The sequence below is a fragment of the Anser cygnoides genome, chromosome 1, assembly GCF_040182565.1.
Source record: "Anser cygnoides isolate HZ-2024a breed goose chromosome 1, Taihu_goose_T2T_genome, whole genome shotgun sequence".
Taxonomy (NCBI): Eukaryota; Metazoa; Chordata; class Aves; order Anseriformes; family Anatidae; genus Anser; species Anser cygnoides.
The window spans coordinates 156,878,434-156,906,293 of record NC_089873.1 but is presented as its reverse complement, the minus strand read 5'-3'; the positions used below and the strand labels follow the sequence as shown (position 1 = coordinate 156,906,293).

Sequence of the window (27,860 nt, the reverse complement as noted above, 5' to 3'; positions counted from 1 at the left end):
ATTGGTCAGTCCAGAAGCCAATCAGCGGCTGACGACTTATAAACAGCGGGGCTGGCGGGGGGGAGCTGCTTCTTGACACGCGGCGCCGGCAGGTAAGCGCATGCGCGGGCGGTGTGCTGTGGGGGGCTGAGCCGGTAACGGCTCCTCCCTCCCGTGAGGGTGCCGTTGGCGTGTGTGACTTGCCTGTTGAGGGTTCGCACCCGGCTGTGTCTTCCAAGAGTCCGGGCAACGGTAGTTTTCCTAAACTTTCCAATTCCTGTGCTTGGGTTTTGTGCTAATTAGGGGTTCTGCCTCGGCTTTCATTAGCCTAAAAAGAGCTAAGAACTTAGTAGCTTTGCAGAGAATACATATAGTCAATGTAGGAAGGCAGAAGCACTTTTTTTTTCTCTACAGAAGTTAGAACATATTTCCAAATAGAATTGGCAAGCTGTTTCCTGGAAAACTGTTTCCTGCCAACATACTTTTATTTTTTCTCAATAAACACACCTCACTGGAAAAAACTAAGCTACAGTTGTTTGAGCCAATGTCCTTATTTGCAGGCTTGTGTTACACTTTTCAAGCTCTTGGTCTCCAAGTTATTTATTTTCAATCTCACCAGTTACTTCCTTTCTTCCACAGGACTGCTGAGCTCTCTCTGTTCTTCCCCAGCTCTCTGGCAAAGCTGCAAGTGTTGGTGCAGGTGTCTCTGGATCAGGCTTGTAGGGTGTGGATATGAAGCAGCTCTCACCAGTTGTTTGTTGGAGAGATGAGTCTGCCAGCTGTATTAAAAGTATGGGGGATCACCTTCTCCAAAAGTTGGCTGATGAAGTGCAGAGCTTGAAGCTGAAATCAGGACTGCTCATCTTACTGCTACACCCAACTTAGTGTATCTTGCCAGCCATCACCTCCTGACTGTTCAAAACTGCTGTGTGGATGGCTAGAGCTAGTTAGGGCCCTAGTAAAAGGATCAGGCTATGGGTTGTATAGTTTAGTTTATTAGTGCTTGGGACTGGTCAATGTAATATCCTCTGTACAAATAAAAGTTAGCCAGATGTTCTGAAACTGCCATGTAGAAATTCTGCCCTAACAAAACACCTGTACTTACATGCTGCTGGGTCTGTGGTTTTGTTTGATAAAGGCATCCCTAAGGCCCTGGGGCTCTTTGTTGTTTGTTTTTCATTATTCCCACAAACTTGTGCAGTTATAACACCTCAGATAATTGTCAGATACCACTGACACATCTGTGTTGACAGCTTCACTGTAAAGCTTCACTGTAAAGCAATTGATTTAAGTAACCTCACACAAGACCAGTAGCGAAGCCTTCACATACTTCCAGGAAGTATATAGGAGAGTGTTTCTGTTGGGTCATGTGTAAGGCCAATAGTAACAACAATATTCAGTGTCTTTTATATGGAGAGAGACTAACACTGAGCAGCTTTATTTGTGCTGACAGTTCAGAAGCTGCTGCTGCTGACAGGGATGACACAACTAGGGTTATGTACAGATGAGTAAGTTTGGGTCTCTCATGTTTCAGTGCAAATAACCTGTGTATATGGACAAACTTTGGCATCCAGAGAAAATAAAACTATAGGTGATGAACTGTTAAAAGACACTTCCATTGCTCCCTAGCAAAGTTCAAAATAACATCTGGTCTACTTTGCAGGAATTATGTTACAAAATTCTGCACAGAATAATTACAGCTGTTTTAAATTAACAACTATCAAAACAAAACAATCCTTTTATGATTAAAGAAGTTCCAAGCCAATTGCTTTTTGCTGCTTCTTCAGCCATAACTGAAATTACTAAAGACGTTCCCTATGTATATACATTTATCAAGCGTTTTTCATAACTACATGTGATACTATGTGTTTGTGATGATGGATGCATCTGCCTTAACCTAATCTATCAATTGTCTTTGTATATAAAGTAGCTGTATTACATTTTATTTTATATTGATATTGTAGAGGCTGCTATTGTTACTTAACTGTGAGTTCTTAATAGCTTGTACTTGTTTCATACAATTTATTGCTTGCCGTACAAAAAGAAATAAAAATTTGTTGCCACTGGTTATGGAAATAAAACTACCTTTGAATTCAGTGGCAGGATAAAATGGTAGCTGTGAATCAATGGTCAGATAATTAGCCTCTGCCGAACTAGAGAAAATCATTGGTCAGGTTTTTCTCTTGAGGAAAGATCTTTTCTGCTTAAATTCAGGGATCTCCATTAGACAGGAAGAATCTCTCTCCTGACACACCTCTCTCTCTCTCTCTCTCCAATTTAGGATTATTGTTTTATTAGCTGCCTTAAATTTAGATAGGGTAAATGAAGTTGGAAGGGATTTCCGGATGTTTCATGTCCAACCTCCTGCTCAGAGCAGGTCGCTGAGATCTTTGTCCACTCGAGTCTTAGTGCCATCTCCAAGGATGGCACCTGCGCAACCTCTCTGGGCAACGTGATCCATTGCTTGATCAAGATGCAGTTCTGACTGCTGTTCAGAAATAAATACTGTTGTAACAGAGCATCACCTTCCTTATAAAGGGAATATTTATATATATACATCTGTATACCAGTATTTATATTTGTCTGTCTTCCTTTTCCTTTGGTACTTAAGCTACATTCTGGCCTCAGAGCAAATGTACACTTTTCAGAAAACTATTTCTTTATCATTGCACAAAGGCAGATTTTAATCTCTTAAGCAGTGTGCAAACCTAGAAGATGGAGAGCGGGCTTAATCTTCATTTCTACAGCAGTGTTATGTAATTAAGTATTGCAAATAACACTTGAACATTCCTGTACGTACATTCCATATGTATGAGAAAGACCCTCGGTTCTCTGAAACCGTTTTTCTGCAGAACAGAAAAAGAATTACAGCAAAATTTTAAAATTATTCATATCACAGCTGTGTAAATAAGAATTGATTATCATAGCTGTTTCAGTGTGAATAGAGGAAGTGATTAATGAATGCTTCTCTGTAAGATGCAAATGTTTTATAGTATTATTCATAGTGAGCTATGTCTATTTAATAGAAATAGTAGCAATAAGTGAAAATAAGTTGAGCTTCATCAGTGTATTCAGTTAGCTGAAAATAAAGCTTTTTTTTTCTCTTTTACAGGTTGAAAACAATTTTTGAGCTGAAGGACTCCCTTCTTCCCTAACTTGGAGGAACACAAATGACAAACACCAGTCAAAAGGTAAGCCTGTTATCTATTTATTAATTGCCAGCCTTCTGGGCGGTAGCTGCTGGCATCCTTTTACCTGTCAGTGTTGTTCCTGTGTCATTACGGTCAGAGCAGGCGTTTGAGATGTTTCCCTGGTGAGATTAAGTATGCTGCACTGAAGCACTTTTTGTCCATTCCGTTGGAAGTAAAGACCAGCCTGAATTATGTGATTAGCGTATCTCTGTGTGGTGGTATTATGTACTAACACAAAGTATATTTTATAGTCTGTTAGCTCTTCATTTTGATTGGCAGGGAAAAGCAGGTGACAGAAAAATGGATGTAGGAGTAGCATGAGCCTGGTTTCAACAGCTCAAAGAAGCTGCTCAGTGGCAACTAGGGCAATCAAAATTTATGCTGCTTTGCTATGTGCCTACACGTGCAGCTGCAGTGACAGTAAACGGCTCTCTTCAGGATCCTTCTCTTTTGGACTTCCATTTAAAAAAGAGATGGAAGCAAAATTTTGCTTTGTAAAATAAGTATAGAGGTTACGACTTCTTTATGGTTCTGAGGTGGGTCACAAGGATATACCTCCTGGGCTAGATGAGCCAACTTCCTATGAACCTGTGGGTACGCTTGTGTGGCTTCGTGGAGAACAGTAAAATTTGGCCATAATGGGAAATGCAGCTTTTGCAGTAAGCAGTGGCACTGCGGTGTTGTGCCAGCAGGACGGTGTGGTTGCGCTGATTTCTGAACCACGCTGGCTCCTACCACGCCACACCTGGGCAACTAGCAGTAGCAATGAATAAAAATAGAGCTTCTCTTTAGCACAGCAGGCTTTTCTCAGTCTGACTATGCCAGATCTCAGCTTGCTGAAGCAAGTTCATCACGTAACATGAGTTGGCACTTCTGATGTTACTAACTGGGGTGCTCCCACAATTATTCTCTTCTTTAGAGAACCCTGAGCTTTTCAGGTGTTGAACACGAGCATTTTTCCCATTTTCCCGAATTGCAACTTGTGAATTTGTGTATTTACTCAAGGAAAGGAAAGTACAATATCGTATGTAGAATGCTGTGGGGTTTTAGTGGAAACCTTTTTAAGTGGTTACGGACATGTTCGTAATCCCTAGGATAGGTCATATATAGCATTTTAATAATGCACTTTTGTTTGTCTAAGCTATATTGATAAATTTGACAGGCATGCAGGTCTGTGTACTTTATGTGATTTTTAGAAAAGACGTCAGCAGACAACCTGCAGACACAATCTTACTGCAACAGTGACTAATACTAAAAAACTGAGCGAGTTAATGTGGGATGGATCTGCATTGGACCTTAGTATTTAAACAGTAAAATGATTGAATTCAATTAAAGATCTGAAAGCTGGATAAAGTAGCAGACACTCCAGGTGAATCTTAGAAGGCATTTATTGTTTTCGTGGTTCCAAATGTGGGGCAGGGATGATGTGTGTACAAACAGGGTAAGTTTAGTCTTGGGCACATCACGCAGTTCAAGGAGAAATTCTTCTGACATCTTCTGCCTAAGAATAATGACCTAACTCTAAATAATGTAGGAAAATCAAGAACTGAAAGGAAGTTTTGTTTTTGTTTCATGTTGATTCTTTGAGATCTATCTCAAAGAGAATATGAACAACCGGTGAAAGGGTAAATTAATGTCAGCGTTCCAGTTGGATCCAGTTACTTGGATTTTCAATTTTTTTTAAACCAATTAGCCACCTACTGAAAGTGCACTGAAAACATCATGTGTTCTCTTGTATTCACCATCTCCAACCCAGTGATTCTCAAATGGTGCTACATGACCTGAAAATGATACACAGGTGATGCACCAGTAATATAAAAAATAACTAAAAGTGTTCTGTAAGGCTATTAAATAACCATTGTTACTGATTCAAATAATAGCCACACTCTTGTGTTTTAAATGTAGTTTGCTACATGCAAATGTATGGGAGATAATAACTTTGGCAAGTACAAGTTGTTTATATAAAAAGTAGCAAGTTAAGTATTTTTACATTACTTCAGTATTTGATGGGTGCAAAAAAAGTGCCTCAGGATAATTCTGAATACATTAAAAAAAAAAAACTGCAAAAAGGATTTCAGTGTGATAGTACAGGTGCATTTCCTGAAAAAATATAGTATTTCCAGAAATAAAGGAGTTGTATTTGACTTATAAACCTATCATTTATGAATCAAAATGTGCTGCTGCTACATGCGAGGTGGAAAATTTGAAGTACCTGTACAATAAGGTAAATCAGTGATTTTTCCCTTTTAGTCAGCTCAGTAACCCAAGCACTAAATCCTTGCCCGGAGGAGGTACGTAAGAAAGCATAAGCTAAGTTGGAAAATTAGCCCACGAGTCCTCAACCAAATTGCCTTTGGCATGCTCCCAGAGAGGTAAGCTCTGCTCTGTCTCCCTGTGGCCAGCTCTGCCTGCAGCGACGCTGAGGGTGACACCCGGGCTTTCACGTGGCTCTGCGGCTCCTGACTGGCTATGGCACTGAGCAACCTGAGGTCACTCTGAAGTTGGTCCTGCTCTATGCAGAAGTAGAACAAGATGACCTCCAGCGTGCTCTTTCAACCTAAATTATTCTGTGACCCTTAAGTGTGATTTATTTCAATTAAAGCTTGGTGTAACTAAAGCGAAACAGAACTAGTCACGCATTATTGTGTGAAGTGCAATGGGTTTGTTTCCATTGGAACAAATTCCAGTGCTGCTTTTCAGATTTTGCGATGTCCCTTTTCCTTGTTCCATCACTCTGGTAATGACAATAGCAAACTAGTAGCCAGGTTTCTCATCTCTCAGGGCTTATTTCATCTCACTTCCCAAATCTGAAAAAAAAAAAAAAAACACCAACTTATGGACAAGTCATGTAAACCCGTTCCTTTCAATAACTTACACTGAATATATTTAGAGGGAACATAGAAATATTACTTTTCAATAATGTAAATTAACATTTTATGTCCTTTAACATTTTATGTCCTTTTCAATTTATCTGAGTATATAAAATTTTCAATTTTTATGATTTATATGCAAAGCTAATTACAATCCATTGTCAAGACAGCTTTAAAAATCAATGTAAAAAATAAGTTATACATAAATGAAAGAGAAGGAAAAAGTGCAGCCACAAGCTATTACGCGTATAATGAAAATGGATTTATTGCTCAAGTCTTATTACCTTCTATTATTAAACCATTAAGAAGGTCCCTTAAGTTTAATCCAAACTGGAAAAGACACATTCACATACACGTATATATGATATTCCAGGCAAACATATATTAAATGAACGTTGTGAGAATTAAAACTCCCAGAAGAAAGATAAAATTTATTATTCCCACATTTCTGACATTAGTGTGATATATCCATAAATAAATTATAAAATGTGTACTTTAATAAGATCATAAAATGTGGGACAGTCAGGAATTACATTTTTTTTAGCACTAAAACATGCACATATAAATTCAATCACAGATTTGTATCAGGCTAGCACGTTTCTGTAGTTCAAATGGCACTAGCCACTCAAAAATCCGAGTAAGTCCAGTCTCAGTGAAATAACTGGTCACTGAACCTGCAAGGTTGTGGTTTATAGCTGTATATATGCAGATTTCTGGAGCTTTGCACCTGTGTATTGAAGTGATTGCACGTAATTAGCAATGTGATTATCAAATATGTTTTCACATACCGCATATAATTAGACTTACAGAAACACACTACATTTAGAATATTTTAATGTAGATAAACTTTGGGGGCAAAAATGAAGTGTTATTAACAAAATGCAAATTGTTTAACCTCTAATGTGCTAGCTTCTGCTTCTCCTGTATCTTTCTGTTAGCAAAAGGATTCCCAGCCATGCAAACTCAGGGCAGCTTGAGGTAAGAGCCAGTTCTGCAGATTTTTTCACCTCCTATCTGTGCTGCTAGAGCAGTGATGTGTGGTTCCAGACAATGGGACACTGAAAACTCAAGGCAATGAAAAAGAAGGAAGCAAGATTAATACTGGATGTATGCTATCTGGATGTAGAACTCTTTGTAATATCTTTGTTGTTAAAATAAAATGATTATGCGTATGGATAGATGGCTAACTTCTAAGATTATGCATATATATGGTAAACATATAAGTAATATCTCATTGTAAATTAATGAAAAATTATATTTATCCCTTGGTTTGTGATCAAACTAAGTTTCTGACAGGAAGACCTGGCTTTGTTTCTGTTTTCCAGTATTCCTTGATTATAACTTCCTAGACTAACTGAGGTTAAAATCAAACATACCATGTTTCAATGCCTGTTAGTTCCCAGTTATGCTTGGACATAGCCATGCACAAGTGTAATTGTTTAATAGATCAAATTCTGATATTTCACTCACCATCAGTAATCTGTAGGCCTCAATGTGACTATGCTGCTGTAGGCTACTTTTATCTTCTCTTACCAGTATAATTCCTACTCTATTTTAGCTTTCTCTTTTGCCAGAAACGTATGTGCAATGCTAGTTGTTTGTATGGACGTGCATCTCCTCACTGAAACACTTCAGCTTCAGGTCCAAACTAGCTGCTTTGACCAACCTGTTTTGATCTCTTCTTCTGACAGCCTGAGAACTATTACCTTGATTTTTGCCATTTTTAATATGAAATAACACTTGAACAATCTTCATGTCAGTTCTTCCTCTGAATTTACAGTTTTCATCTCTAACCTATCTGTGTTGAATGATTTTTCTTCCTTCTAGTGTTTTTTAGCTTGTCTTTAGTTTGTCTTAGACTGCAGAGCCAACAAACAGATCCTTCCTTGCTATTTTAAGGGCTAGAGGAATTACTCGTCTTATATTTTGTGCCACAATTTGCTGTTGTAGGTTAAAATTCCCAGTTCTTCTGGTAACTGGTTTTCCCAGCATATTTCAATCCGAAATCATAAAATGCAATAAATTAGTGCTGGAAACAGGTGTCTCAAATCATGACCTCAAACTGAGTATGAGTATCTAACCTGACACCTACAGTACTAATAACTTCTGCGTTGTAAGTTTTGTAGATTGGCCAGATTTGAGGTAACAGGAGAAATTCCGCTGTAGCCCCAGCCCAACTTACATCTCTTTTTAATTAAACCTAAATTCATCTCAAAAATTTTGGGAGTCCAACTAAACTTTTAACTGATAATAGAAGCAGTATTTTAGTGACTTTGATAGCACAAATTAGAGAATTATTACCATTCATACATTTTATGAATACACACACACACACAAACCAACAGTAAAACCAAATCTGTGTTACAGAAGAATCACTGATCGCATGCCTTCAAGTTATTAGAATGAACCTAGAAGGAAAACTAAGTTATTTGGAAAAAGCTTACTTTTTTATACTTTGTGAAGGCTATGCAACCCTGCTGTGAGTGTGTTTATCTGATAGAATGCTGAGAATTGGACCTCAAGAAAAACAGAAGTTCTAAGCAAAAATGTGAATACATTGTTTACTTCTTGGAAACTATCCCAATTCTAAAACATTTCTTCATGATGAACAGCACTGTTGAAATAATGCCTCCTCCAAGTGTGTAGGGTTGGCACAATTTTATGGTTGAGTAAGCAATTTGCTTGAACAGGAGATACTAAGGAGAAAATATTGAAGTGGTATTCCAGCTGGACCGAAGAGGGACTAGTAACTCAGGTGCTTATAGAACTAGACTAAGTGAATAAGAAAGAGTTTAAAAAAAAAATCCCTTAGCAGGAGTTGGAGCCCTTCTTAGAAAGGTCTAAAAACTCCTGGAGAGGCACATAAACAATGTGTGGTTTGTGAATTCAGACTTCAAAGTATCCAGGTCAGTTTGCTGAAATGAATCCAAGAAAGGTCTAGTAAGAAGTAGTGGCAACCCAGAAAGCGATAACAGTTCTGAACTTGCTGTGATTTCCAGTAAAGAGTTGGAGGTCGTTTATAAAAGAAAGGTTCAGACTTGCAGACAGCTGTGAAAGCCAGATAGGGGTGCTGAAAGTTGAGCCTGATCTACCGCTTGCCATGCTTTTCTTCATTTTCCACCTGTATCCCACGAAGATCAGATGAAAGAGATGAAGGAGTCTGAGATCAAATATTACAGAAATAATTTTTTCCATTTTGGAGATGGAGACTTCCTGAAAGACTTTTTGTTGTTGCTATTGGAACTTTTTTTTCCCTTTTTTTTTTTTACATCACATCCCAAAGGCTAAAAGATGAACCAAAAAATTGGTTGGAGGGGAAGTCTAGTGGATCAATTCTAATATTACTTCAGATTTACTTCAGATTTATTTCTCAGCAGACATTACAGTTTTACACTTCAAACAAAGCTGGGATGCCAATTTGGATAAAGTTAAGCTGTAATTGTCCATAGTAAATATAAAAGTCAATCTTGAAGGAAAAGACAAGATATGTCCAGAATGACTTTGCAAAGGGCAAGAGGGGTGGTTTGGCTTCTAGACCAAAGCAGAAGTGCACAAGATAAACTGATAGTGGGATAAGTTGTGTTTGATGGGGACTGGCAGACTAACATCACCTGAAATGAAGGAAGAGGGTTTTGTGTGGTGAGAGGACAAAAATACTGCTATGATGCATATCACCAGGTGGCAGTGTTACACAGTCTTGCAACTCCTATACTGTATGAGAAAATTTGGGGTCTTGGAAGGAATACTAATAGGAATATTTGTTAGTTTCTGTTAGGCAGAAGGAAGTTGCAGAAGAGACGGGTCTCTCCCTGCACTGATTGCCTGGATCAGTCAGTTTTGGGGATGGAGTTGCAGTCTGGGAACTGAGACGTTGACTTGGACATCACAGTCTTGAGAAAGGGGAATGTATTGGATGCTGTTAGGCTGCTCTTTGTGGGGAAAAACAAAAGGCCATGTTCAAATATAACAGATATCCTCCACATGATTGTCAGTGACTGAGTCCGTAGCACTCTACTTGTACCTGAATCTAGAAAAATATAAGCGGATGTGGTATGGATCAAATGCCTTTGATCTGTAATTAATCCACAAAAGCTGCTCTTTTAGCTACTCTAGAGTTTACATCATAAATATTGCAGGATTCAAAGGCTGGAGACTTCAAGGAGTGTGTGTAAGTAGGTCTAGGTTTTTCTCTGCACAGGACAGAAACGGGAGAGCAGTTTTCTGTGTCTGTCCTGTTAAATGATGTCTTTGTGTTGCAGATGCCAGTTGTCATAAAGAGCATACACAAACAACTCTATGTTTAGTTTCTTTGGGATTACAAGAAAACACTCTACATTTTGTACTCTTTGCCTTCTCCCTTTGCTCCAGGACCCGCATTTGCTGCTAGTCATTTGATATTGCAACCTCAAATAGCTGGAGTAGTTGCAGCCTCGCTCAAGTAGCTTCCCACTCACCAACTCTTGTCTGGCCTTATCGTGAAGCTGCACGTCTTCTTGAATGGCAGAATCAGCCAGAGGCTCCTTGTTAGCCAATTTGCAGGCAGTGGTCGCACCTCACATCATCCTTGCTATAGTTCTGATTACAGTTGGATTCCAGCAAGGGTCACCATTGTTTGTGCCTGGTGGCCATCCTGTTCTCCAGGCAGTGAACTCCAGTAAGCCCCTTACATGGTCCTACGTGCCAGAGATTTTCTCTGCTAGAAAACATATGGGAACTTCAACCCGAGTTTTGTAATGCTGATGCCACAGTCCTAAAGGCAAGAGAGAACACAGTTTTTCTTTCCTTAAAATAAGAACTGCAAATGCTCTGGTGGTGGAGTCTACATCAGTAAATTAAACATGCTCAGGAACTTTCTTGGATACGGAGGCCATATACTGTGACACAGCTTAACTTGCAGTGGTGCTCTTGGTGACTAAGTGGTGGTTGGAAATGTTTTCTGTAATAGTTTGACTCCCAAACTATGTCCAGGGATTGTTTGGGAGAGTGCTAATTCACATGCCAAAACCTAGTTAGGGCATTTTCTTCTCCTTTACTCTGCTAAATGACCATGTTGCAATGCCCAGGAATGATCCCAGGTGCTGTTTCATTTGCTGATGCCCACTGGGAATCTAGGGATGGGCTGTAGTGGTGCAAGAGCAAAAGACAACCATGTCTACTCAGTAGAAAGGACGTCTACCTATATACAGCTAAGCTTTGGCATTGATCTAAAAAGATCTAGCTCAGAGTTTTCAGAAATGTTCTTTTTTTTTTTTTTCTGGGAAACTATCTTCCCAACAACTGTAACTATATATATATATATTAATTTTTCTATGAGCAATTTTAAACTTCTGAGTGATGGTTGTAAACAAAAGGGCACCGAGTAGAATGCTGAATGTTCCTGTTGCCCTAGGTCAGTGCCTTACACAGGTGGGATTACCAATATTCAAAGCAGAATACGGCTGGTCATTTATCTCATGGTGAAAACAAGCAGCAGCGTGTAAAGAATGAATTTCAGAGGTATTTGCATATGGACTGGCACACGTGAAACATTTAAGACTATGAAGCAGCAGCATAGTATATATAATAAAGGAATAGTGAACTGATACTGTATCACACCCAGGACAATGTATGAAAGTAACTGAAGAACGTATTTTAACTCACATCTTTTGCATTATGATCTCTGCTGGACCTAAAATGTTGCTGCTTCTTTGTTGTCTATATCTGACTAAAGGAAAAAAAAAAAGGGGGGGGTCATAGGTTTAAGAAAGTTATTACCTACATAAAAAGAACAGCAAGCATGAGAAGTAAAAATTAACGTGTCGTGATGAGTTGCAAGAATTACAAGATGGTGAGCCGGTGACAGTATAATGCATAAATTACTTTAAAAGGAAGAATACAGCATTTAATGTGCCATTGAAATAGAAGGTTCAGTAACTGCAAAGAATAAAATTTAATCTGACAAAAAATAAGGGAGGTTTATACTATAAACCTTGGAACAAATTAATCCCAAAGAGATGAATGAAGTTAGCATGAGTCTATTAATTTAGCTATTACAGTTTTACAGTTTGCATCCTTGTGAAAAGGGAGAGACCTGGGACTTGCTGAACAATGAAAAATTGTTTTATGGGAAATCTCAACTGGCTACAAGTGTTGAAACATTTCAGGTCAGGCAGTGATAAATAATTGAAAGAAACCAACGTGACGTAAGTGTCACTTCAATTTTGCATTAATAGATTATTAGATGTTAACCTTGTCAGACAGGTAATTGCTGAATGAAATCATACTTTTGTACCTTTGCTTCATAATATCATTTTCTTAGTCATGCGTTTTGTACCAAACTTGATGTTGGCACTGACACTATTTCACATGCCCGTTGGTTCAGACTAGCAAATGTTGTATCGATTTCTAAAATAAACGGTAAGCATGCCAATTTTTATTTTTAGCAACTCAGAAAGTCTGTTGTGTGCTACCTGGGAAGTGCCAAGCAGAAGAGGCATACTGTGTTGGAATTTTAATACAGTTTTGTGCGTGTGTTTTCACATGTCATCTGGTAGAGATGACAGTAGAGATTGCATGCTGTTTTTAACAGGTGTTTGTTTTTTTCAGGTGGTCTACCTGAAATTGCTATGAGGAGTAGATCATTTCAGGATTCTCTTATTTGAATACTTGGTGAACTCTGAGCTATACTCTGACAGCACAGGATCTTGGAGAATTATTATGTAAGAAATAAGAGAACCTTAAATCTTATTTTTAATTGTTTTCTTTTGAAATCCATGGAAACTTTATGCAGAGTACCTGAAAACTAGCTTGTAACTAACTTTTGATTTTCCTTATAAGTAAACTCTTGTTGGAGACTTACAGCTGAGTTATATTTTAAAGGGAAAAATGTTGGGACTGAACAGTGTTTGCAGTTTTTTAGGGCTTTGTTTTGAACTCAGCTATGTTCCCATTAAATCAATGGAAACGCGACTGGATTCAAAATGACCCTTATTATTGCTTCACTGGGGCTGATGAACTACAGCCATTGACTTTGAAAGAACCTAACTAATTTTAGTGAAGTTCAGTCCCACAGGGCCTTGCACCATAGCACGTACATGTCTAAGGAGAACATAAAATACTACCAAATAGGAACACTGCGTTCTCTTTGTAGGGACACTCAGCACCCGCTAAGTGCAGTGCCAGGCAGACACCTGCTGGAGACCCCGAATGCTCCCCAAACCTTCGGCCTCACTGGCAGAACAGCTTGCAGTGTAGTGGTTACGGTGTAAACAACACTGTGTGCAGTTGTGAAGAACTAGGTGGTGGCTGGAGGTACTGTGGGCTGTAGCTCTACAGCAAGCACGATCTGCAAAACATCATTAGGAATATTAAAATTCATAAGTAAAAGGCTGTCCTTGAGAGCTGCATAAGCACATTCGTTTCTGTGGGCCTGCACGTACTTTTTGCCAGTTTCAGAAATATGACAGTTTTTTAAAGGTCAAGTTTCTCATCTAAACCTCATTATAAATGTTCTTCTCCTGTACATCCTTTCTGTCCAATAAAAATATATATATATAGATATGGATTTTTGCTGGTCTTCACAAATCAGTAACTGTGTTGTGCAAGTTTAAATAAATAAGAACTTTAAATGTAACTGTAATTCAGTTTCCCTGTTTAGTAAATTCACCTTTTCACGGAGATGAAGGTACTGTGTCAACAGTCTGGTATTTATTGAGAAAATCTTAAATTGTAATAGCACTTCTGTATCTTACTAAAAGCACTATGAGAGATACTTCAGTCTAAATCCTTTAGCGGTGTTTTTATTTCAAATACACAGTTACCAACACAAGCCATCCTAATGCTATTCTGTTACAGAAACAAGGCTATACTTAATGTTGCTTCTCTGTTCTGATGTTTGCTTGTTGGGTAATGAACAGGCTAAAGGTGAGAACAAAACGCTGCTGTACCTTATATTTATAAATATTCACCCATCTGTGGGACAGGCTCGCTATCACCCCTTGCTAGGGGTGAATTTCACCAGATAATCCATGGCGTTCTCTGCAAAGTTTCACTGCAGAGAGAAGTGCATCTCTCTTGATGCCTTGGTAAGATCCAGAAGCTTTTACCAGCCTAATACCTTAACAGTGTTGTGGGATCCTGGAAAAGTGTGTGTGTGTGTGATATGTGTGTGTGATACGTGCGTATGTGTGAAGTCAGGTGACGGATGGTGTTGTGGCAGCAACTTTATGAACATTTTCCAGCTTCCAGAGTTTTATCTCCTTTAGTTTAGGCTGTTTTCTAGCACTTTGCAATATTTCTCACAATTTTTAATAGGAGCTGACGTTCTCTTTCAAGAGTCTAAATACTCCTGCTTTCTGTATAAAAATCTTCATCGTAAAATACAGAGGTTTAACGGTTTTTATAGTTTTAGAGTTAAGTAGTCCCACGGGGATGTACTTCTCTGTTGTTAAGAGGTCTTCCAGAGTTGGTTGAGAGAAACTTAAGAAAGTTTCCCTAGCGCTGCCAGGCACCTAATGAATAAATGGAGTAAAGGAAGACATTCTGTGATTAAATAGCTTGGATGAGCAATCAGCCCGAGCACGACGTGCTTTGCGTGTTAATGCGCTATAACCCAGGGGCCGTACGAGGCTCGTATTTGGATGGGAGGTGCTTGTAACAGACTTTTACAAAATCCGGAGAGCTGGGTGCGGACAAAGCGGTGTTTTTGGCAAGGAAACGCCCGCAGCGCCCGAGGCGCCTCAGCACCAACGGGCCGTTGAACGAGCGGGGCCGTTCGGGAATGTTCGGGGCCGTTGGGGGGCTCCGGGCCGAACCTCGCCTCACGGCCCGGGCGCCCCGCTCACCTGGCGGAGCCCCCTTTCCCCCCTCATTGGCTGGCTTCCGCCCCGCCCCCGCCTCCTCATTGGCTGGCTCCGCCGCCCCCCCCGCGCGCTATTGGTCTCCGCTCGGTACCTGGAGGGGAGCGAGGAGCGGCTCCCTCTCCCCCCTCCTTTACTCTCCCCCCGCTCCCATTGGCGGCAGAGCCGGCGTGCCGGGCCCGCCCATTGGCTGCTCGGCCGGCCGCGTGCCCGGATTGGTGGGCGGCTGCGCGGCGCCCCGCCCCGCGGGGGGCAGAGCGGCGCGTTTGGGCTGGAGAGTTGCCGGCGCCGCTCGGCAGCGCGGGGCTGCGGGCGCCGAGAGCCGGGCGCCTGCTGCTGCCGGCTGGGGAGCGCGGAGCGGGGCATGGCCGCGCCGGGCTGAGCCGAGCCGAGCCCAGTCCGGGGCGGCGAGCAGCATGCCGCCGGCCGCCGAGCGAGGGGAGCCGGGCGGGACGTCCGCCCTGGCAGCGGCCGGCAGCGCCTGAGCCCGCGCTGCACCGCACCGCGCCGCGCCGTGCCCCGCGCGTCGCCATGGACGAGCGCTTCAACAGGTGGCTGCTGCCGCCGCTGCTGACGCTGCTCTTCCTGCTCATCGTCTACCAGTACGTGTCGCCCGCCTGCCCCGGCGCCGCCTGCCCCCGCCGCCCGCCGGCCTCCGCCGCCCGCCGCGGAGGGGACCCGGCGGACGAGGAGGAGGCGGAGGAGGCGGCGGCGGCGCTGCCGCGGCTGGTGCCCAAGTTCCCGTTCGCGCGGGGGGAGCTGTGCCGCCGGGTGCGCTTCGACATGCGGGGCCGCGACGTGATCGTCTTCCTGCACATCCAGAAGACGGGCGGCACCACCTTCGGGCGGCACCTGGTGCGCAACATCCGCCTGGAGCAGCCCTGCTACTGCCGCGCCGGGCAGAAGAAGTGCGCCTGCCACCGCCCGGGCGGCGACAAGGACACCTGGCTCTTCTCCCGCTTCTCCACCGGCTGGAGCTGCGGGCTGCACGCCGACTGGACCGAGCTCACCAGCTGCGTGCCCGCCGCCATGGAGCGCCGGGGCTGCGCCGGCAACCGCACCCTCAGGTCAGCCGCGGGGGGGGGGGGGGGGCAGGGGGCGCGAGGCAGCGGCCGTTAAACGGCGCGCGCCCGGCCGTTAGCGGGGGGAGGGGCCCCGCACGGACCCCCCCTCGCTTTCACCTCACGGCGTTTCGGCGGGAAGCGCCCGTCGGTGAAAGCGGAGCGGCCAATAAATAAGAAATTAATAAATAATCGAGGGCTACGTGTCCGGGGTCCGCCGTCCCGCGCGCTCCCCGTAAGGAGGCGTGCGTTTTGTTCCCGAGCTTGTGCCGGGGACCGAGCCCTGCCCGTCTCTGCGCGAGTTTCTCTCAGCTACGCATCTTTAGAAACTTTATTTTTTAAAATAAAAGCACAGCCATCACCGAAACCCTCCTGTGTATACGCGAGTGCCTCCGCAGCCTTGTAATTGGTATCTGACAGCCCTCAAACCCTCTTTAACCCCCCAATTCAGGGCAGCAGGTGAGATGGTTGAGTGCCCGTCGCCTGCTGCCTGGGGAGCTGGAAGGTTGTTGCAGGGAAAAAATCACCGTGTGGATAAATATCCCCGGTGACACGGGCTGTAGGCTTCTGTGTGCGCTGCTTCTCTTCATGTTAGCTTGTGTCCGGTCTTGGAAAAAAAATCTTTTCTGTTTTGAAATGGGAAAGTTGTCTGATGGCAGTCTCTCAGCGTGCAGGATAGCTGTAGGCGAATCGCTAAGTTTCGGGCTTTGTTCCCACTCATTTACCATGAAGTCACGTTTCCAGGCTAGAGTTAGGTCCTGTCGTTATTTGTATGACAGACCCTGAACATGTGCAGTTAACAAGGTAGCAGATCAATTCTCTCTTAAACTTTAACACTATAATGATTGCAGCTTCAATTTATGTAAAATACTTGAGGGGAAAAAAAGTCTTTCCTTTTTTTCAAGTTATATAGTTTTCCAGATAACACAATGTTCTTTCATTTTACTGCCCATCTTAATTTTTATGAGTCTGCAGACTGTACGTTTTTATCAGCACCACTCACGCATTGTTTTGGGTCTTGTAAAAACACATAGTCCATGACGCCCACGGGCTCGTTTTCCCTGGTCCAGTTTATCACCAAGGTAGCTGGTTGCTGTTGTTGAACAACTCGAAGATGACTTGATGTAAGCATCAAAGACGATAACAGGCCCTCCCGTACCACAGAGCTCCGCACGTTTGGCGTGATTCCAGCCACGATGATGTAATGTTGAGCGCCGGGGACTTGGGCTGCACTTGCAGGGTGCTGTTAAGGCAACTCGTACAATTTTATGAAAGACGTTCAGCTGGGGATAAATAGAACCTATGGCTTCATATGCTAGTGGAAGAGAAATGCTGTGGATGTCTTCAAGGGCAAAATAGCTTGGTGGCAACAGTACAGCGGCAAGGAATATTCAATAAAATTGTAAAGGAAACCAAGGAGGGGAGGAGGAAGAGTAATACAGAAATGTCTGAGAATACTTTACCTGTCCCTGGCATCCTCTCTTCTTTTCCTTTGTCATGAAGAGTAGTAGTAAGTGAATAACCAAGCGTTAAATTCAATGCCAAAGATTGCAAATGGGTGGTAAAAGTGAAGTAGTAATTTTTATACTCTTAGGTAGAAAACGTGATTATATTAATTGATAACTTTGAGTTGATTTACAAAGCAGTTCATGGCGATTATTCAGTTTTTTGTTAGTAATTATTTTGATTGAAGAAAAAGACAAGTAGTGACACTTGAACAGTTACAGCTAAAGTGCTTTCTTAATATTTTTTGGTTTAGTTAGGGAATGCTTTGGTTAGGATGGTATCTTACTTGGGCTTTCTGGATTCATCTTCACATAAGTGAGGGAAGTGCTGTGAATACTTATTGGTCGTATCATTCTAATACTTGCTCCTTCTTGTATTATATGCTGTTCTGGGCAGACATCTTTTTCTTTTTATCATTACTTTCTCTTTATAGTCGTGTAGCTTGACTTCAGGGTTATCTGATAGTTCATTTTAAAACTCCTTGAAAAAAAATGAAGTATGGAGTGGCTCTGCTGCGAATATCTTTGCTCCTGGTAAAGTTGGAATCAAGCCTAAAATACTTTGCTGGAGGACTGTACTATTAGAGGCACACATCTAGGTCTTTTTTAACGTATGAACTGAAAATTGAGCGTGAGGTGACCGTATGCCTAAAATAAGCAAGAAACTAGCATATGAGCCTAAAGTAGAGCATACAGACTTTTTTTAGTCATCCTTTAGAGCTTCTGAATGTATTTTAGGCATTAGACTTCCCTGATTATCTTAGCTTTTCTCTTCAGCCTTCCAGCAGTGGAGCCAGGAAATTAGGCTGAATTGGTTAGGTATATGACACTGGATTTTCTTAGTGGGTGGGAGGGCAACAGGACAAACCAAATGATGAATCTGGTACCCAGGTGTTTGAGCTCTTGTGTAATATATTTGAATATGTGGTGAGGATGATTCTATTTTTTTCTTCATAGCAAGACATTAATATAATCTATTCTTTCAGCTCTCAGTATACGTAACTGATCTTTAGCCACGAAGAAAGGAACTTTTAACACAAGTTCTTAGAAGAGTCCATGGAAAAAATAAGGGAGGGAACGGTCCTAAGGATTTGAGGAAGTGCGTGAAGCCCTACTTCACCCTGGATTTGTTGTCTTTCATGAGCAGTGCGCTTACAGATGTCTTACATCTGTAAGATCTCATTGGGATATTGCAGAAACCTGATCTTGGCTTTTTTCATTTTCTGGTGTTTGAGTTCTGAAATCTTGTATCCCAAGAAGGAACTCAGGGCAGAAGCTGCCACTGTGGCCCAGCAACTTGAACTCCTCCAGCCCGAGCACCAACTCTAATTTTGAGGTCGCTGGACCTATGGGAGACCTCTATGGGACTTATGATGTGATGTGTACTGGGTCCAGCCTAGGTACTTCAGTGTGAACAGTTGTTTGTGTATTGGATGCTGATGTGAAATCTTCATCAAACTCTTTGTTATATTTGGAATCAAAGCTATTCTTTTGAATGATATTACTTAAAAAAAAAAATAAAGGCACTACAAAACTTTTAATTTTTTCAGTCATTTACACGTTTTAATTTGGAGGATGTGAGATGTTCTGTTGAAATATTACCTAAGTGTTTACAGAATAGTGCTGTTAGTTTCTAACACTAACGCATAGCTTTCCCTCTTACAACAGTTGTTTTCTGGACAGTGAGGATATGGAGAAGAGTATGCAGTTGATACGGTCTTAAATTAAACTCATATTAATGTAGTTTTCAGCTCAGTGTTGCAAATAATATAATTAGAACATTGTGACTTCTCTCAGGATGCCGTTAGGTTCACGTGGAAGCTCTTACATCAGTAGCATACCCACCAAACATTTCACAGGAGACTTATTGCTGTACCCTGTACATGCAATTTGGGTTATTTTCTGTGCCTTCCAAAAATGGCTGTTAGAGGAGAAGGTAACGGAATGGTGCACAATCTTTTTGTAAGGAACGGTCTTTTTATCTCTGACCTCTCTGTCCTCACAGCTGATGTGTTTAGTTCTACCTCGGGAACTTGGCTTTCCTTCAGAGGCTATAGAGCTTCAACCAACGTTTATTGAGGACAAAAAGGAGAGAGAAATGATGTTAGATGTCTAAATTGGGATGCCATGGAAGAGCTGGTCTCAAGTCTGAGCAATGCCATTAGGCTGCCTCTGTAGACAGTGGGGAGGAGCAGAGTAGTACAGCCAGTCCTTTGCAGGGGCTAAGACATGGCTGAGACCTGATGAATTTCCCTCTGGAGGGGCAGCTCTTCCTTTCGGTGGCTACAAAGGAAGACTGGAGGGGCTGGTTTGGACTAGATGTTTAAAACTCGATGGGAAATATTGCATGTCTCATGTTGCAGACACGTGGTCCTAGTTGATATTAGGAAGAACTCCTTTACTGAAAGGGTTGTTAGGCATTGGAATGGGCTGCCCAGGGAGGTGGTTGGGTCAGCATCCTTGGAGGTCTTCAAAAGACGTTTAGATGTAGCCCTTAGTGATATGGTTTAGTGGAGGACTTGTTAGTGTTAGGTCAGAGGTTGGACTCAGTGATCTGGGAGGTCTCTTCCAACCTAGCTGATTCTGTGATTTTGTGATGTCTGCCTCTCAAGGTACCAGGTAATAATACCTGGTGTGTGGCACGCGGCTTGTGTGGCCTCTCTGCTTTATGTATGAGGGATTGAAAGGGGACCTTTAGAAGTTCTTATCAAGGCACGCTTTCTCCCTTGCTGGTGTCTGTAATATCATTAATAATTATTCATTATTATTTATTACTAGTTTGATTAAATTAGGAAGGTAATCTTTTAAACTGCACACTTGAGGGAACACTTCACTGAAACTGTTGTCTAATTTTTTTATATGAAACAGTGAAATTAGTCTAATTCTGTAAACCACATGAGCTTTATTATCAGTGCAGTGTAGTCTTCTAAAGTATTGATTTTCATTAATTCACTTCTATTATACTTCCCAGTTCTTCATGTCTGTTTAACTTGCCGTATGCCCTGTTAGTCTATGGAAGTATAAATCAGCAGTAAACCCATGAGTCACAGAACTGGGAGAGTTAAATAGAAATTAGCAGGTTCCCTTTTCCTCTGATGCAGTCCTATTGAGTTTTTTTTTAAAGCTCTAGCAATAAGAGCATAAGATGGTCTCCTTTCTTTGCAGCCATGGTAACTGTGATCATCACAAACACGTAAGAAGAGTGCTAATTGAAAATTAAGACTATGCTGAAGGTAAGGAGGAGAAGAGAACAAAAAGCTTCAAGTGTTTAAACTGAAAAACCTGCAAATTCTCTATCACATCTTGGTATCTTCTGAAATGAATGTTAGAGCTAGTGAGCTTTTATATTTTCCCCCCTCATAAATTTAAGGAACAACAAGGGCTGAGAAACTTCTTGTGATCCTGCTACTGACAGTCTGATGTGTTTTTTTTTGTTTTGTTTTAATCGCCTCCATTGTTGGTAACTTTAGAAGAACCCTTGGTAATCCCTTCTAGGGTTTCAATATCCTTACAGTTGGACAGTGGTACTGTCTTCAGTGCTCCAGTGCTCAGTGGGATTTTTTTTTTTTTTGAGGGACGTGGAGAACAAATTGATCCCTTGCTTTTTATTTGCCTGCTAGGTACTTCAGTTCCTAGGAAGTCCTCTTTCAACATTCCCTTATTGAAAAAAATAACCCAATCCAGCTCATTCTATATTTCTTTTAGGTCATTTTTATTGTTTTTCTTCTTTTTTGGGTTTATGTCAGTTGTTTTCTTGAAATGTGATGCTTCGGTGGTGGTACAATATTTCATCCATATATGTAGTACAAAGTAGAGCAGAAAAGATTACTTCATTTTTTCTGGAAGTTATGCTGTTGGTTGTACTTTTCAGTGACACTTGCTCATTTTGCAGTTGCGTGACATTGACTGTCCAGCTGGGGATTTAGACACTATTTATTTTCTCAGAGACTACTACTTATATTTCCCATTGTCTTTTTTATGACTCATTATTTCTGTTTAAGTATAGAGCTTTGCATTCATCCCCCACTTGATTTTGTTCCTCTTCTGCCAGTTTCTAATTTGCAAAATTGATTTGAATTTTAATTTTGTCCTTCCTAGCTTTATATCATTGACATATTTAATAAATGTGTTCTGTATTCAGCACCCATGTTGTTGATGCAAACATCGAATAGAATTAAATCCCATTGTAATAATCTTTTGTTTGGTAGAACTCCCTGGAAAGCAGTTCGCAGAGTTGTGCCCCTGCCACATTATTATTACTATTTTGCTAGGCAGTGTTTTTCTAGCTTATGACACTAATTGGAAGTGTTGTCTAGTCATACTATTTTTTTTAAAGGCATTTCCTTCTTGCTCTTCCTTTTTAAAGTAAATTACTATATTTTTAGAAGGAAATTTGACTTGATCCAGCTTGACTGAGACTACAGTGCTGTCTGGTAGGTAATCTTTTCTTCTGTGTGTTTTAAGCTCTTTGTTTTAGAAATCATGGCCACTGGAGTTAAGCTGAGCGTTGTTTCCTGCATCCTTTTAAGAGGCGCTGTTTGCCTTTCTCAGCCCTCTGATCCTTCACACGTCCTTCCGAAGCTTCCTGTGGCAGCCTTGGTTCTGTGACTGGTTCCGACCCCTTGATTAGCGCTCTCGGGTAGGGATTATTTTTATTTTCCCCAAGCTCGGTTTCTTTCTAGATGTGTAATTCACGTACGTGCTAACTGTTGTATTTCACAATTTTCTTCTTTCTGTTGGAATGACAGGCTTTCACCTGTGTTTTTTCAAGGGGGTCTGATGCTAATAAGACACTGAACTCTTCCATCTTACATAACAGAAGTGTTCAAAATGTTTATCTTGTTATTTGTTCGACCTGATTGTAGAATATCTTCCTAGAATATTATCCTTTACTGAGTACTTATTTCACTTTGCTTTGTCCCTTCTAGCTCTTATTCCAACTTGAACATAAAGACCTTTCATATTCTCTTTGCGAGTCTGGTTTGGTTTCTAATTCCTTCTTGTGCTTAAAAGCATGTTGTGGTTGAGCCTGCTCTCTTTGCATTACTGTTAATTGTGCTTGTGACCGTTTATTGTTTGAATAACTAGCAACTCTCCCCACCTTTTTGCACTGTTCTTGTCTCCTGTGAGATGTCTGCCCTCCAACCCAACCTCAGGAGTGGCAGACAAATGATTGATGGGGACAGAGCTTTCCAGCATTGCGGTTGTTATGGCTCTGGAAAACTTTTGACCCAAAGTCTTGTCTTGAGGCTGTTGGAGCTGTAGCAATAAGCCTCAGCAGGTTGCATTGCATGGGGGCTGCAAAAATGACTAGAATTCACGTTTTCTGCTCATTGCTAGTGTTGATGAAACAATGGTCAGCACTAATTTGGTTAGGATTTGATTGTTCTCATTCACCCATCACTGTAACTTACAGATACCTGTGAAAGTTGCACCTCCTTGCCTCAAAATTTACAGAACGTGTTATGAACATAATCACTTGAGCAGTAGTTCTTCTAGTGTCTGGAAGAGAGCTTAACATGATTTACCCAAGTGAATTTTCTTGCCCCTTTCATGCAGACCTCACTGCCTCTCTTTTTAATCTATCTTCTTACATATTGGGTGGGTTTTTGTTGTCTCCTGGATATCTTATTCTGAAAAATAGGCTAATACCCTTCTTGAAATGAAGGAGCTATTCTCTTTGTGCAGGAGCCAGTCAAAGAGAGTCTCGGGGACAGAAGTGGAAGTGTCAGTACCTTCCCCTAGGGCTGCCCAGTGTTACAAGACAGCAGCTGTTTCGACTCCTGTGTTAATAAGACGCTTTTTAATTTGTATTATCTAGCTGCCTAATTTAATTTCCAATCCTCTTGAATAGGGTATTGATTAAAACCCAATTCCTACATAGTTTTAGGTGTACGTGTTGGTCTGAGGTGGAATGGGAAAAGTTTCTGAGTAGTGCCAATAGAAGTTAAATCCGTGGACAGAGCCAGTGGCAGCAATAGGGATAAAATTGTAAACTTACTCTGATTTTTTGAGACCCCTGTGGGGGCAAGGGGCATCTCTGCCAACTCGGTGCTGTTAATCACAAAGCAGCTCAATGAAAAGGGTGGAGAGCCATTTGAACCGAATGTCTTTTCCCCTCAAGTGTGCAGGCAGCTTTTATATGTTGCCCTCTAAGTCAGTAAAACGTTTCCTCTTGGAGCATGGTGCAGCAACGGCAGTGAACTGAGCTCCTAACGTAAAGGCTTTGCTCTCTGTGCAGCATGAGACTTGATGAAAGCAAGGGAACCAATGTTCTGCAGTGCGTCTAGTATTGCGTTCAAACTTCTGCCTGCTCTCTGGAAGTATTTTCACCCCAAACTTAGATTTTCTTCATTAAGTACTAAACTAAATTGATTGTCTTAATGTCCTGAGTTGCCTTAGAAGGTAACTGAAAGTTCTGTCATGGTTCTGTAATTGCTAAACAGGTTTTCAGACGCAGTGTAGGAGGCTGATTTTGTGACCTGAAGGTCTAATTTGGCCTATCTGTATGATAAAGTGATTCAGCATTGACACGATTACTGATATAGAGGGGGGGGAAGAAACTAGTGGCAAAACTATCTTGGGGTTTTGTTCAAGGTGGCATGGATCTACTTTCCAAGTATATTCTAGAATGGCAACATCTATAACTCTTGAAACACCTGTGGTCTCTTTTCATCATCAGTGCTTGAGATTTCAGTATGTAGAGTAGTGTAGAATGGGTTCTTGCAATGATACAGTCTTCTATCCTCAAGCTCTGAGGACTGTGGTTGTTCTGCTGTAAAGCAGAATTTCTAATTTTTTGTGAATACTTAGCTGCTGTTCAAGAATGAAACCATGTAAGGATCATGACACTGTATCAAAACATATTCTTTAATGTGTGGGATGACCGTGTATCAAGGCAGGGATGGTAGCTTTCAGCATCTCTTGCTCAGACATTCTTGTGCAGGCGTTAGCTGTTGAGATTCCCCCAGCTTCTAAACTGCTTTTAGATGAGTTATTCTAACAGCAGTTAGAAGCTGCTTGTTTTTTGCTTACTGGTGGTCTCCAAGAGCAATTTGTTGCTTAGAGTTGGAAGGGTGAAGGAACAAACTAGTGATTTTTTTGTTTTCTTTTTGGTTTATGATGGCTTTCAGTAAATGAGTGCTGAGATAGCCTAAGACCAGTAATTGAGGGTTTACAGGGTCTGTTTTGCCTCCCTGTCTTGCTTGGGCTGAGAGAGAAAGGTTGGAGGGAGCCAATGGTAAGCAACCTTCATGTGTTAGAACTTAACATGGAGTAATACTTGAATGCCACAAACTCAAGAAATAGCTTGAAGTTGCTCTGTGTATAGTTTTGGCAAACATTTTATCTGGGTTTTAATATTCTTTTTTTAAATCAGTGTTCTCTGAAGTAGCTCTTGTGCTCTTTCAATATCTGCATCTATGCTGAGAGTTGTTTGAACTTTTGCAAAACACAAGGTCACGTTTCAATAGAATGTGCAAGATTAGAATGGATTATTCTCTATTTGTGCAAACAAGTGATTCTGTATTTGTTAGATAAATCAGTTTTTATCTGGGAAATGTAAGTAACAAAGGTGTTAGTAAGTAAACAATCTTCATTCCACTTTTTAGAATAAAATTTTCCATGTAAAAAAAACATATTAAGGGCTTTTTTGCACATCTCACGCTTGGACAAATGATAAAGCACCTCATTTTAGAGATGCTAATAAGCTTTTAAAATGCAGTAGGAGTACTGCTGCTTCTAGGACTTCTGCAGCATCTGAAGTCTAACGTTGTTTTAAAAATCAAGCGCTGCAATTTAACTGGTAGCAGATAATAGTTGAGCTTACTCCTGTACATTTCTCTGAAGATCTGGGTTATGGTCCACAGCTTAGTCATTTAAAAGGGAGGAGGGAATTGGGTTTTAATTATTGACTTAATCAGAATGTCTGGAACCCCTTCTCTTCTTCACGAAGTAGTGATCTGCCAGAAGTAGGTTGCTGTAAAGTGGATTTCAGACATATTAGAAGTGTAGTGTTAATACTTTGACATATCAGTTGTCAGTGTGTGTTAATGCAGGCTGAAGTACGGCTTTGAGTTTCCACAAACTGAGGAGATGCCAAGCGCATTTATTTAGTAATGGGAAATTTTGAATGTCATATTACGAATATGCTGCGATGGAAAAAGCAATGACCAGATGCAACGTCATGTTCCAGAGCCAAAATAATGAAGGATTGTTGAAACAAACAGTTATTCATAATCAACTTGACACTATGCTACCCAGGTCTGTGAAATATCTTGACGCTTCTGTGAAGACTGGCCATGTGGCTGCAGGTGCTGTCTGGTAGTCTTCAGGATGGTAGGGTAGTTGGGGGTGCTGACCTCCCTGAGACCAGTTACTTCCAGCAAACAAGTAAACTCGAAACTGAGTGTAAAAAGGAGGCATGCTTCACAAAAAAACTTCATCCAAAATATCAAGGAAAAGGTAGGAAGCCTGTTTAATGTAAGCTGGAGTAGTTAAATAACATCGCAGAAGATGATGTGAAAAGATATACATCAAACTAATAAAGAGGTTGGAAACAGCTGAATGGAATGCAAGTAAACTGCCAGCTCGGAAGGATGCGAATTACTGATTTGTCATCTGGGTGTGGGACTAGTTTCTCCCAGGTCCTGGGCAGTGTAGTCAAGAGTTTGATAAAAGGTCACCCGTGTGATTACAGAAGCTGAAAGTGTTTCATTCTGCTCAGTCACAGTCTTCTGTGGTATCACAACTGGAATAAAAGGCACTTACTGCCTTTGAGCTGTCAAGTGGTAAGCAAAGGGAGTTCAAGAAAACCTTGATGAAAGAAGCCAAATTTCATTGAATTGGGAGGAACTTTTTCTGGAAACTTCTAACATGAAAAATGGATAACTAAGAACAACTCAATCTGGATATATCGTATATATTATATAATATATACTTGTGTTGGAAATAATTACAAATTTAAAGAAGGATAGCAGTAACAAAATATTTTATGTTCTAAACAATTTAAGAAATAGTTGCAAGTAGGACAGAGCTCTTCCTCCAATAGCTGATCACTCAAAAGCCAAGCTAGTACAGAGCAATCTAGACTGACACAAGAGCTTTTCGGAGTTAGTAGTTGAATCATTAGGGAAGTTTGTTGGATACTTTCTCCAGATCTAATGTGTCATAAAACCCACCTAAATAGGAGGTTTGGTAATCTCAAAATATCACATGTTGACTGTATAAATGTCTTGTGTTACTCAAACTTGACCCAACACTGGAATGAGTATTCAATAACACGAAATGCTTGCTGTTACTGAAGCTGCAGTAATATTCCTTTGTTACGGAGGAAAAAGCCCCTGGCTGCTTTGTTGCAACTACCTGCAAAAGTAGCTTGTGGTAAAGCTGGCATCCTGGATAGACATGACTTTTGCTACTTAGTTCAGATTGCATCATTTTGAAGAACATCTCAAGAACTCTCAGAAAAAGAAGTACAGGGAGATGTATACAATATATTTCCAGGATGATGGACGTTTTTATATTGACAGTAATCAATAAATTGTAAACTTAGAATGCATGCATTAAAAGATAGGGTATAAAAACGGCTTAATTTTCAATGTTATGCTTATCTTAATCCTGGGATTATGTGCTGCCTCTGGCTAAGTTTTGCAAAAATTATTTTTTTCCCCCAAATTCTCAGTTAAGGTCTAATATTATTAATGGAAAGAGCTTTCTGACTCTTTAGACTTTGATTTGTAGGACTTCGGCAAGTTTCAATGTAGGTAAAATGAAATTTTAGATGCGGTAATGCAGGAAAAAGTATTTTTTTCTTTAATCAAGTAGCATATTTCTAACTTTTTTTTCTTGAACTGGCTTTTGTTTATGTAGCAAATAAGTTTATATCTCACTTGGTATATTTTCACACTCAAAAGCAGCTATTTGCAATTCTTAACTTCACTTCCACGTCTTTGCACACAGGCTGAGGCTGAGAATTTGGGGGTGGGTGGAATAGCAACTGATTGTGTTTGGTTGAGGAACTCCTCACAGTAAGAGGTGAAGTAAGAGAAGGAGCGTAGGAATCAGCTGTGAGCCTGAAGTGAGAGCCTGGAAGGCAGCAGAGGAGGGCAGGGAGCAGAAAAAGCTACAGCCTTGCAAGGTGAAAGAAGGATCACAGTTATACAATTTGAAAGTTCATTCAAATAAAACTTGGTTTAGAGCTTAAAGCTCTCCTTATGTTCTTCTATCTTTCCTGGAAGAGAAAGATGTAGACATTAATGAGAAATTCCAAATATTAGCTGGTTTGAGCTCTGGTCCGACATAGGTCTTTTTTTCCCCCCCCTCATAGGTTTCTCAAGAGTTTTTGTAAGAGACCCAAATGTTAAATTAGGCATCCTCAGCTCCTACACTGTAATTCCCTTGTAGCATAGTTGTTATA

General features: G+C 41.0%; 1 protein-coding gene and 2 long non-coding RNA genes across 6 annotated transcripts in view; 2 read left to right on the top strand and 1 right to left on the bottom strand.

The window, feature by feature from the left end:
* The first annotated feature begins 92 nt into the window (after positions 1–92).
* On the top strand, positions 93–13,652 carry LOC106031792 (uncharacterized). 4 transcript variants are annotated; one of them, XR_007166477.2, is made up of 6 exons: positions 93–231; positions 619–749; positions 3,092–3,170; positions 6,979–7,018; positions 12,626–12,738; positions 13,170–13,652. It is a non-coding gene; the product is annotated as an uncharacterized lncRNA (long non-coding RNA). The 4 variants fall into 4 exon arrangements; XR_007166475.2 differs by having other exon boundaries at positions 619–769; XR_007166476.2 differs by lacking the exon at positions 6,979–7,018.
* Positions 5,574–10,608, bottom strand: LOC136788369 (uncharacterized). Its single transcript, XR_010827185.1, has 3 exons — positions 10,495–10,608; positions 6,936–7,098; positions 5,574–5,977 (listed from the first exon to the last, which is right to left on the bottom strand). It is a non-coding gene; the product is annotated as an uncharacterized lncRNA (long non-coding RNA).
* Positions 13,653–15,152: 1,500 nt separating the features above from the next.
* The window catches only part of HS6ST3 (heparan sulfate 6-O-sulfotransferase 3), a 313,685-nt gene continuing 300,977 nt past the window's right edge, over positions 15,153–27,860 (top strand). Inside the window, exon 1 of the mRNA XM_048072693.2 lies at positions 15,153–15,944. Within this exon, the coding sequence (XP_047928650.1) occupies positions 15,409–15,944 (536 nt within the window). The 5' untranslated portion in view covers positions 15,153–15,408. The remainder of the gene's footprint in view (positions 15,945–27,860) is intronic.